This window comes from Ruditapes philippinarum, unplaced genomic scaffold (assembly GCF_026571515.1).
Source record: "Ruditapes philippinarum isolate M1 unplaced genomic scaffold, ASM2657151v2 ctg5024_1_1_1_1, whole genome shotgun sequence".
Lineage (NCBI taxonomy): Eukaryota > Metazoa > Mollusca > Bivalvia > Venerida > Veneridae > Ruditapes > Ruditapes philippinarum.
Genome location: NW_026854595.1, coordinates 41,308 through 54,381, shown reverse-complemented (window position 1 = coordinate 54,381; position 13,074 = coordinate 41,308). Strand labels below are relative to the sequence as shown.

General features: G+C 37.1%; 1 protein-coding gene across 1 annotated transcript in view; it reads right to left on the bottom strand.

Moving 5' to 3' along the window:
* Positions 1-13,074, bottom strand: part of LOC132740528 (cubilin-like) — a gene marked incomplete at its 5' end in the record, with an annotated part of 62,536 nt that overhangs the window by 8,534 nt on the left and 40,928 nt on the right. The window contains 7 exon segments of the mRNA XM_060728451.1: positions 411-622; positions 2,200-2,362; positions 3,297-3,496; positions 4,097-4,317; positions 7,518-7,652; positions 8,728-8,908; positions 9,369-9,524. Of these exon segments, the coding sequence (XP_060584434.1) occupies positions 411-622; positions 2,200-2,362; positions 3,297-3,496; positions 4,097-4,317; positions 7,518-7,652; positions 8,728-8,908; positions 9,369-9,524 (1,268 nt within the window).

The following is a 13,074-nucleotide window of genomic DNA, read 5'->3' as shown; positions in this document are numbered from 1 at the left end:
AAAATAGTGAAGTAAGATGGTAAAGCTTAAGCAACAGTTAAAAGATTCAGGTTTTAGTAGCCTTGTACTTAAAAATTTCACTTAAAAGCTATCATATATAGATTCCATCAAAAAATAAATATGGACTTTTCAACTGGTGAATATGATTCTTATTCTATTATCATCTTTATTTTCTAATAAAATTCATTAACCATTTCTCTGCTACTGGCAATTGAATCTAACAATGCACCAAGTGCAGACCAACATCAGACTGAACTGATCAAGGTCTGCACTGTTTCCCATTTATTAAGTATACATTTGAAAAATTTCCCTGAAACTGTTGAATAGTTTTGTCGAGATTGAAAAATGAACAAATCCATTCTGGATATTTAGTGTTGTAAGATAAGGATTAAAAACAAAATTTGTCTTACAAGAGGATAATCTCTAAACTCCAAATATTCTGGTGAGCAACCAGATGTCGTCTGCAGATTAAGCGCGGCCACAGTCAATTCCACCTGATCAGTGTTTGTTGGTGCATCTATGGTCCAGCGACATCTAACATTCTGGCGGTAAGCATTCGGATAACTTGGGGATGTTATCACTTGTTGGGCAGACGATGATGTATAAGTGCCCCCACATGCACCTTTGATTTTGAAAAAAAAATGTATTACGCCCGTTATAGATCTTCATCAATGTTGATACTTGTTGAATAAGATTTTTTTCATATGTTATAATCTTACATTTCATTCTCTTCTTCAAATCATGCAGATAATTGTACAACTATTTAATGACTCGAAACAGTCTATAAAGGCACATACAGTGTATAAAATACAGATTCATCTTTTAATAGTGCTAATGGTTAAAAAAAAGAAATCTGGAAAATGGACGATCTCTCAGAAGTAATGAAATGATAATATTATATGAAAATTGCAGACTTGTTTTGATTGAGTCTGTTTAAATAAGATATAATGTACAAGCACAATTATAAACATCTCCCATGCCCCCTAGCACTAGTCTCACTGATAGTCACTATTTAACACTTCTGTGCTGGAATGAATGATCCCGAAAATATCAGAAAATAGCCATATTTCAAAAATGTGCCGAAACTGTCACCCATACATTACACACTACAAAATGTTAGTGTCTTTTTCAATAAAAGAAATGTGATTCTGAAATTTTATATGCATAAATACATGTAGTTGAAAGGTATAAAGAGATTTTTTTCAAGTTTTAGTTCTTTAATGGCAGATATTGATGTAAATGTTCATTTAGAAAGACAATGAATTAATTAAATAAATAAAAAATGTAAAAAAAAACGATTTTCCACCAAATTTCGGTGTTAGGGCATGTGTTATCATGGAAAATCTAGTTTTTGTGTAATTCAAAGGTTTTTCATCATTTTTTGTTAACATTTTCCCTTATATAAGCGTGTTTTGACGGCTTTTTGCCTCCCCCTTTTTGAGGCCTCAAACAGTGAAAAAATGCCCTATTTAAGCCCTAAACACTGTTTTCTGTTTGAGAAATGTTCTTAAAAAAGTGACCACTTTTTCAGCGCCGTCTCCCTTACAAATATTACATCAGGGGTTGCCAGAAGGGGGATTTGCCCCCTTCTGTTTGGGGGGTTTGAAGATGGGGCAAAGTCCCCCTCATCTCCAGGAAAATTTTGGACATGTGACAGGCTAAAAATGGCCTCAGGTCGATCTTAGGGTAACTAGTAACCGACGCTGAAAAGCCTTTAACTCAGTATCTCAATTCATTGAGAAGTTGCGGCACTTTGAAATCAGTTTTGATGGAAAAAAACAATGCAAAATAGTGATTTTTGGCAATTTTGAGACCCCCCCTGTTGCCATGGTAACAGGATATTTACCATTGAGCATGCTGTTACAGAGGCTATGGTCTAGTCAACATTTGTGCCAAGTTTCATTAATATTGAAGCATTTTTCATAGTTTCATAGCAGTTTGAACTTGTTACAGGAGGCTTTTCAATGAAAACGGCCATTTTTCGCAATATGCTCATGGGGTAAAAGGTTAACCCTTTATCTGCTGGAAACAAAAGTGATAAACCTTTGCCAACAGTATAGAGCCAGGTCAGCTGACTGTACTTCAAACTTTATCTTACTATCCCAAAAATTGATAATAGACGTTTTAAAAATAAGAGCTAAAATTAAAGTCAATTTTAGAAATTCAGGGGAGAAAGTTTTTTAAAGAACGGGATTTTACCAGGAAGCTGAGTGTATGTAGCGTTAAATCCTGCGGCACCTATTGACACATCAGTGTAGAATTGAACGTAAAGAATGTTTGATGTTGACGTAAACACAGGTGGTATATTAGATCCACAGTAGGTTCCGATTAATGGATCTTCATCAGTCATTCCATCGTAAATCTGTATAAAAAAAGAGGTTATTCCTTATGTAACCATGTTTCTAGCTTTTTTTCTATTTACAAAAGACTAAGTTCTGAAGTATCAAATATCAAATGATGTTTGTTTGTTTGCGTAATTGGGTTTTATGTTGCACTGACACAGTATAGGTCATATTGCAACATTCCAGGTTTATAAGTTTCTGTTCATTATGTCATGCACCAGTAGAACAAAATTCTGTAAGCTAGCTAAATAGCTTCCTCACATGAAAAAATCAAAAGTCCCCCTCAGGATTCAAACCCACAGCGGTGAGGGGCAAGTGGTTTGAAGTCAACGATCTTAACCATTCTGCCATAGACGCCAATCAAATAATGTAATAATATTCAGAATTAGGAAAAGGAAGGCACAAATGACATCAATAAAGCAAGTGATGCATAGAAAATCACTTTTTCACTAAATGTACCCCCTTTAATTTTAATGTTCTCTTTCAATTTACATACTCAATGTATTATTATGAAAGTGAATAATATACAGCATGGTACATGTAGTGTTCAATCCTATGTATTCTTATGCAAGCCAATCGCTTTAGTAATTATATTACTGCACATCTGAACTGTGCAATATTATTTGGCAAGTCACTCAAAGTAAAAATACATTCCTTAAATAAATCACTTTTTTTCCCCATCAATCTTTACAAATTCAACAGCCAAAGTGCTTCATTTTTGCTAGTTTAAACTAAAAATATAATTTTCTATATCTTATGAATCAAACAATTTGTTTATATTCAGTTTTAGCATAATAGAAATTTTTAAGTATCATGTGAATGGTAGTGAACGGTGAAACACTCTATTGTGAATGGCAGAGCACCAGGAAGCTTTAACGTAAAAGTTTGTACCTCAGGATTTAGATGGGGGGAAAAACCCATATTTGACAAGATTCAGAAGACCATTTTTAATACCTTGATATAATCATATATACATGATGGGTTGTCTTCCAATTCTAATCCAGTAAATGTTAGCCGTATAACATTATTGTTATTAGCAACAATGGTCCATCGACAGTCCAGGTTATTCTCATACTGACCGTCTCCGTTACTATCTATAGATCGTAGCGAACCACTCGTTGAGTTAAGTATGCCGCCACATCCATGACTCTGACCTTAAAATAATAAAAGAACAGTGTGCTGTTAGCGGTCATTCACACTTCACACTATATTAAACAGACTTTGGCAGCACAGTGCAATATTACACCATATTATATAATTTGTCACCTTAGTGCAATAACGGGTTAAGTCCTTCTAAATTTTATAGGAGTTAACCAGTTATTGCACTAAGGTGATGTAATATATGATTTATCAAATGGATGGTATAAGAAGGAATGTTTGCATGTCATATCATTTTAGGTGTGATGTAAATAAACCAAATGATACTGAAATTATCTTGACCGTGCTAAATGTACTTTAAAATATTGTTTAATTCATACTCTTTCTATATGCAATTGTTTTGAATGGAAATAGATATTTTTTATTCTTAAGTTGTAATACACTAATTCATGATTTATTGTTAAAATGCCTGGCAAGAGGGTACATATTTATATATATTACAGTGCAATCAAGACTATATTACTGCCAATTTTTATGGGTATATTACTGCACATTTGAGCTGAGGACCATGCATTATTTTACTAACACAGCTCAAAAATTGATATCTATTTGCTAAAATGCTCTGACTGATAGCGTAAGCATAAGATAATACTAACCAAACGTTGTCCTATAAACAGCTCTAAATCCTGCACTAGTAACTGAGAAGTCAGTAATAAAGTTAATTGTCATGGTATTTGAAGTTGATCTGATCTGGTCCGTTGGTACAACATCACCACAATATCGTCCAATCAGAGGGGATGTTAGAGATGGACCGTCGTATACATCAAGATAGTCGTATGCACAAGTAGAGTGAGCTTCTAGATCAAACATCTGGAATCTGCAAAACAAATTTAAAATTAATGACATCATTGTTATTTAACCCAATCAAAATGAAGTTCTTATTGGTCAATCACAGCAAACATTCTATCATTAAATACAAGGAAATTTATTACTATATAAATTGTGCCATCTTTCAAACTGAATGTGATAAATGTAAAAGATTACAAAAACAAGAGGGCCATGATGGCCCTAGATCGCTCACCTGACTTATCAAACTCATCCAAACAATTACCTAGACAAGCATTCTGACCAAGTCTCATGACAGGTGAGTCAAAAATGTGACCACTACAGTGTTAACAAGGATTATCAATATTTGAGCAGTGCGACCTAGTTTCTTACCCAGGTGACACATATTCAAACCTGACCTAGAAATCATCAAAACAAACTTTCAGACCAATTTCCAGGATACTTGGATCAAAACAGTAGCAACAAGAGTGTTAACAAGATTTTTCTATTTTTAGCTCCTGTGACCTAGTTTTTCATCCGAGATGACCCATTTTCTATTTATTCCCAGCAATGACCTAGACAAGTTTCCTGACCAAGTTTGATGGCAATTGAGTCAAAATTGTGACCACTAGAGTGTTAACAAGGTTTTTCTATTTTTAGCTCCTGTGACCTAGTTTTTATCCGTGATGACCCATGTTCGAACTCATTCGAGCTATCACCTAGACAAGCATCTTGATCAAGTTTGATGATGATTGATGCAAAAATGTGACCGCTAGAGTGTTAACAAGGTTTTCTATTTTTAGCTCAGGTGACCTACTTTTTCATCCAAGATGACCCATGTTCAAACTCATCCGAGCTATCACCTAGACAAACATCCTGACCAAGTTGATGATGATTGAGGCAAAATTGTGACCTCTAGAGTGTTAACATGGTTTTTCTATTTTTAGATCCAGTGACCTACTTTTTCATCCGAGATGACCAATGTTAGAACGCATCCAAGCTTTCAACTAGATAAGCATCCTGACCAAGTTTGATGATGACTGATGCAAAAATGTGACCGCTAGAGTGTTAACAAGATTTTGCTATTTTTATCTATGGTGACCTTCTTTTTCATCCGAGATGACCCATGTTCGAACTCATCCGAGCTATCACCTAGACAAGCATCTTGACCAAGTTTGATGATGATTGATGCAAAAATGTGACCGCTAGAGTGTTAACAAGGTTTTTCTATTTTTAGCTATGGTGACCTACTTTTTCATCCGACATGACCCATGTTCGAACTCATCCGAGCTATCAACTAGATAAGCATCCTGACCAAGTTTGATGATGATTGATGCAAAAATGTGACCACTAGAGTGTTATCAATGTTTTTTTATTTTAAGCTCCGGTGACCTACTTTTTCATCCGAGATGACCCATGTTCGAACTCATCTGAGCTATCACCTAGACAAGCATCTTGACCAAGTTTGATTACGATTGATGCAAAAATGTGACTGCTAGAGTGTTTACAAGGTTTTTCTATTTTTAGCTCCGGTGACCTACTTTTTCATCCGAGATGACCCATGTTCGAACGCATCCGAGCTATCACCTAGACAAACATCCTGACCAAAATTGATGATGATTGAGGCAAAAATGTGACCTCTAGAGTGTTAACAAGGTTTTTCTATTTTTAGCTCTTGTGACCTAGTTTCTCATCCGAGATGACCCATGTTCGAACTCATCCGAGCTATGAACTAGATAAGCATCCTGACCAAGTTTGATGATGATTGAGGCAAAAATGCGACTGCTAGAGTGTTAACAACTAAATGTGAACGGACGACGGACGACGGACGGACGACGGACGGACGGTCGACGGACAATCATTGATCCTAAAAGCTCACCCTGAGCATGCTCAGGTGAGCTAAAAATTGCATAGTTTTATTTCATCAGGAAAGCCCATACTAAATCAAATGTAAAAGTACAGACAGAACCAATCATATAAGGCCTTGTGCAGGTTCTAAATATTCTGAAATCTATTCCTGGAACCAACCAGAACTCAGCAATGAGAGTAAAGTTTCTTGCTCATGGAAACAAGGGCCTGCCCCTGATGGGGTTTAAACCCAATCTATAATGAACATTACATTACTATTCTGATGTGTTCACCACTTGGCCATGCGACCACTCAAGATTTCAAATTATAACCCTGTCCACTCAATATTTTATATAATAACCCAATCAAACACAATGTTACAACCATCAGTCACAAAATGTCACACTAGCCAATCAGACACAATGTTACAACCATTAGTCAGAGAATGTCATACTAACCAATCAGACACAATGTTACAACCATCAGTCAGAGAGTGCTATACTGACCAATCAGAGACAATGTTACAAGCATTAGTCACAGAATGTCATATTGACAAGTCAGAAACAATGTCACAACCATCAGTGAAAGAGTGCTATACTGACCAATCAGACACAATGTTACAACCATCAGTCAGAGAGTGCTATACTGACAAATCAGAGACAATGTTACAAGCATTAGTCACAGAATGTCATATTGACAAGTCAGAAACAATGTCACAACCATATTGATTGTCTTTTTTACTCAAATGTATCAAAATTCTAAGCAGGACAAACACAGATTAACCCATTACTTCATGAGCATTTTGAAATCATAAAAAAAGGCTTCAATACGGTTCAAACTTGGCTAAAATGTTGACTTGACCAAACCCTTGAAAAGCATATTCAATCTGAAATTTCCTGTTACCATGGCAATGAGGAGACATCTCAAATTTGCCAAAAAGCACTATTGTGTGTTAGTTTTTCCATCAAAACTGATTCCAAAGTGCTGCAACTTCTCAACGGATTAAGATCAAAGGCTTTTCAGCATTGGTTACACTTTACCTTGAAGTTGACCGGAGGCCATTTTTAGCCACTCAAAAGTCGAAAATTTTCTTGGAGATGAGGGGGTCTATGACCCCCTTCAAACCCCAAACCAGAAGGGGGCATATCCCCCTTCTGGCACCCCCTTAATGTATCTTTCTGATAGGAGATGGCGCTAAAAAGTGATCACTTTTTTTTAAACACCATTTCTCAAATGAAAAACAAGTGTTTTGGGTATAGTTAGGGCATTTTTTTTCACTATTTGAGGCCTCAAAAGGGGGAGGGAGGGTGGGGGAGGAAAAAGCCTGAAAAGACATCTCTATGACGAAATGGGTTAGGTGGTAAACTTTGGACTGGTCATATAAACAATTCCATAATAACATACTTGATTTCTACGACCCGATCAGGTTGAACGGTGATGCTCCATGTACAATTATGGTTGTTATGGTAGTCTGTAGGTCCGTTTGGAGTCTCTATGACACCATATGGATCTGTGAAAACCCCGCCACACTCGCTGACCCTGAAAATGTTCAGATCATTATAATCACACAAATTTGTGTTTATCGAAACACATTGTTTTATATTGTCCACATTTAACTTTTCACTCTTTGAAACTCATGCACACAGTCATAATCAAGATTTGATATTTTCATCTTTCATATAAAACATCATTACTGTACTGGTCAGGGACCATCAACCGGACACTTTTTGAACATTTTTCCTCACAGATTTCATAATTTCAAACCAAGAGACCTAAAAATATGAAACACTACAGCTAGGCTCTTCTCCTAACTAACAAATTAGTTTGTTTATTTCTGATTGTATTGACACTTATATCTGGGGCTCGTCAGGGAGGGTATCAAAATTACCTTAATTGTCTACACTACAGTACCATGTGTCTGGACAGATATGTACATGATGTGATTTCAATTTTTGGTTTTTAACATAATATACAATATTTTAGTAACAAATGCTGAAATTCTGGATATTCTACTGTTTACTCTGCAAATGATTATAGCTGGAAATTATGAGGTCAGGCATAGCTTTCTTGGCGACCAAATTTCAACGCAACGTTTTTTTGAAATAGACATTAAAATATTACCATTTACGGAGGTTAAAATAAATTCATTTTCTTAACTATAGAAGAAACATGCATTTCTTGTTGATAAAAAAGTGACTGACAACCAATGAATAAAGAAAATACTAAATCAAGCATTTTCGGGAACGTTCGGGTTTAGTGGTTGTCCGGTTTTGGTGGTCCGGAACCAGTAGAACATGTACACAAAAAGAGCTTTTTTTGTACGATTACAAAGTATTCAATTACATACATTTTGAAATAATTTTTAGACTTGAAAATCCATTATAATTAATTTCTTAACACTGATTGTTTGCTTAAGTCATACTTTTAATTAATTTTGTGGTTTGTTTGATTAATGCAATTAGAGCCAGGTGAGAATTACGTTAAGCCTGTATGAACAACAAATGCATAAATAAGATGTGAAGATTAAAATATTCGGCGGTAAAATTCCATTATACAAATTCAGTGAGTAAATTGGTTATTTAACCTTAAGAAATTGAGAAGATCTCATGCTTACATGTAATATGCCCTAAACCCTTTTCTTACTACAGAGCCATCTGTCCAGAACTGTATATACATCTGTCCAAGAGAGCTGAGAGGCTGTGGAACAGTGTTGCCACAAAATTTACCGAGCTGTCTCGAATTTGAATTGTTACCGGCAAAAACTGCAACCCAGTCATATCTGCAATTTCTTCCCCCTGTAAAAAACCGCAAGACAGGTTGCTAAAGGTCATGGATGATCCTCATACATTTATTATGGAATATGTAAAGTTTTATTTTTAGCATCACTGATCTTGACCAAAGTGATCCCTTACCCCACCAACAATTTAAGGACAAAACAAGGTTATGATATGACATTGCTTAATCAAGGAGGCTGCATGAACAAAAGTGTAAAAATCTATTTTTAGCATCAGTAACCTTCACCCTAAAATCCATCCAACACAAGCGGACTATCCAAGGAATTTAGTTTAAAGTGAAATACTTTTAGTGCTTAATAAGGCATGAATGTTGGGGGGCAAACCTCAACTGTTACAATAATTCTGTCACTAAAGACTGAAGGAGTTAAACGTCCACACAAAATTTCAAATAGCGAAGCTGGAAGTGTGCCAATTTATATTATAATTATTTTTGCTATTTTATTGTATATTTGTCACTTACCCTCAAGTTCAAAGTTGTCAGGATCGAATCGAAGAATGATGAAATGCTGCGGGTCCATGTTTATTGTATAGTTACAGCGTAGATTGTTTTCATAGTTGTTGGGAAATCTTGGCGAGAGCAGGATCCCTTGACGATTTGTTAGCACACCACCACAACCTATAAGATTTGAAGAATAATATTTAACATACAAAATTATGGCAAATACCACTCAAGTGGTAGAGAAATGAGCCGCCTCACCTCAAAACCAACATAGTGTTTTTGCGACCAGCATGGATCAAGACCAGCCTGCACATCCGCGCAGTCTGATCAGCATACATGCTGTTCGCTTATCAACCCTATTACAAGTAGAGAAACTGTAGCCAACAGCATGGATCCTGATCAGACTGCCCGGATGCTGGTAGCAAACGCACTATGTTGGTTTTGTCGTGATGCGGCTCAAATTCTGCGAACACCTTACTTGTCAATTAAGGTTACCTTAGAAACAGTCATAAAACTGAACAGTCTACAACACAATAATCTTATTTCAGTGCATGAACATGCACTGGTCTTACTCTTGCCATGGTTACCAAATTAACCTTAAATCTGATGCAACTGATAGTGATAGGCCTTCCCTTACAGTGTAAAATGAAGTACAACATGTATAACTGTGCTGTCTGACCAGGCTTTATATTGGTGGTTGACTGAATATTCATCTTATTCCTCTGTTCCTGGGACCAACCAGTACTAAGCAATGAATGTAAAGTTTCTTGTTCAAGGAAACAAAAGCTTGCCCCTGACTCTCTTCCCTGGTTTTACCCCATGCGGTCAGCAATCCTGAGCTGACTAGTCTGACATGTTAACCACTTGGCCACACCGCCATTAAATATTCATCTTAATATCCCTAAAACTGATAATGGACAGCTCCAAAAATAGAAGGTGGGCAAATTCATTTAAAAATTTCATCAGGTAACAGGCTGGCAACTTATTGCAGCTTAAATTATTTATAAACAAGATATGTTTGTAAAACATGTATGCCCCCTATCAGCAGCCAATTAGTCATGTGATAAGGTTATTATGCATGACGTCTGACCCAGTGATCAAACAATTAATAAGGGTTATAAAGTATCTACTGGTCATGACCTTGACCTTTGACCCCTTGACCCAAAACTCAATAGGGGTCATCTGCTGGTCACAACCAATCATCATACAAAGTTTGAAGTTCCTAGGCCTAGGCGTTTTTAGTAAATTGATCAGAAACTGTTTTTACCTACAAGGTCAATGTGACCTTGACCTTTGACCCCTTGACCCCAAAATCAATTGGGGTCATCTGCTGGTCATGACCAATCACCATGCCAAGTTTGAAGTTCTTAGGCCTAAGGGTTCTCTTATTATTGATCGGAAACCGTTTTAACATACAAGGTCAATTGTGACCTTGACCTTTGACCCAAAATCAATAGGGGTCATCTGCTGGTCAATGACCAATCACCATGCCAAGTTTGAAGTTTTCTAGCCGAAGCGTTCTTTTAGTTATGATCAGAAACCGTTTTTACTTACAAGGTCAATTGTGACCTTGACCTTTGACCCCTTGATCCCCAAAATCAATAGGGAGTAATCTGCTGGTCATGACAAATCACCATACAAGTTTGAAGTTCCTAGGCCTAAGCGTTCTTGAGTTATTGATCAGAAAACCGTTTTTACTTACAAGGTCATTGTGACCTTGACCTTTGACCCCTTGATCCCAAAATCAATAGGAGTTAATCTGCTGGTCATGACCAATCACCATACCAAGTTTGAAGTTCCTAGGCATAAGGGTTCTTAAGTTATTGATCCGAAAGCATTTTTACCTACAAGGTCAATGTGACCTTGACCTTTGACCCCTAGACCCCAAAAATAATAGGGTCATCTACTGATCATGACCAATCACCATCTCAAGTTTGAAGTCCCTAGGCCTAAGGGTTCTTTCATTATTGATCGGAAACCGTTTTTACCTACAAGGTCAATGTGACCTTGACCTTTGACCCCTTAACGAAAATCAATAGGGGTCATCTGCTTGGTCATAACCAATCACCATACCAAGTTTGAAGTTCCTAGGCCTAAGGGTTCTTTTGTTATTGATCAGAAACCGTTTTTAAAATTAAAAGGTCAATGTGACCTTGACCTTTGACCCCTTGACCCCAAAATCTATACGGGTCATCTACTGATCATGACCAATCACCATACCAAGTTTGAAGTTCTAGGCCTTAAGGTTCTTTAGTTATTGATCGGAAATCCGTATTTTATGTACAAGGTCAATGTGACCTTGACCTTTGACCCCAAAATCAATAGGGGTCATTTACTGATCATGACCAATCACCATACCAAAGTTTAATGTTCCTAAGCCTTAAGGTTCTTTAGGTATTGATCGGAAACCGTTTTTACCTACAAGGTCAATGTGACCTTGGACCTTTGACCCCTTGACCCCAAAATCAATTGGGGTCATCTACTGATCATGACCAATCACCATACCAAGTTTGAAGTTCCTAGGCCTTAAGGTTCTTTAGTTATTGATCGGAAACCGTTTTTGCTTTCAAGGTCAATGTGACCTTGACCCTTTTTGACCCCTTGACCCCAAAATCAATAATCTACTGGTCATGACTAATCATCCATACCAAGTTTGAAGTTCCTAGGCCTTAAGGTTCTTTAGTTATTGATCGGAAACTGTTTTTTGCTTTCAAGGTCAATGTGACCTTGACTTTGACCCCTTGACCCAAAATCCATCTACTGGTCATGACTAATCAACCATACCAAGTTTGAAGTTCCTAGGCCTTAAGGTTCTTTAGTTATTGATCGGAAAACTGTTTTTTGCTTTCAAGGTCAATGTGACCTTGACCTTTGACCCTTGACTCCAAAATCAATAGGGGTCATCTACTGGTCATGACTAATCACCATACCAAGTTTGAAGTTCCTAGGCCTTAAGGTTCTTTAGTTATTGATCGGAAACTGTTTTGCTTTCAAGGTCAATGTGACCTTGACCTTTGACCCCTTGACTCCAAAATCAATAGGGGTCATCTACTGGTCATGACTAATCACCATACCAAGTTTGAAGTTCCTAGGCCTTAAGGTTCTTTAGTTATTGAATCGGAAACTGTTTTTGCTTTCAAGGTCAATGTGACCTTGACCTTTGACCCCTTGACTCCAAAATCAATAGGGTCATCTACTGGTCATGACCAATCACCATACCAAGTTTGAAGTTCCTAGGCCTTAAGGTTCTTTAGTTATTGATCGGAACCGTTTTTGCTTTCAAGGTCAATGTGACCCTTGACCTTTGACCCCTTGACCCCAAAATCAATAGGGGTCATCTACTGGTCATGACCAATCACCATACCAAGTTTGAAGTTCCTAGGCCTTAAGTTCTTTAGTTATTGATCGGAAACCGTTTTTGCTTTCAAGGTCAATGTGACCTTGACCTTTGGACCCCTTGACCCAAAATCAATAGGGGGTCATCTACTGGTCATGACAATCACCATACCAAGTTTGAAGTTCCTAGGCCTTAAGGTTCTTTAGTTATTGATCGGAAACCCGTTTTTGGGCTTTCAAGGTCAATGTGACCTGACCTTTGACCCTTGACCCAAAATCAATAGGGGTCATCTACTGGTCATGACCAATCACCATACCAAGTTTGAAGTTTCCTAGGCCTAAGGGTTCTTTAGTTATCACTCGGAAACCATTTGGTCTACGGACCGACGGA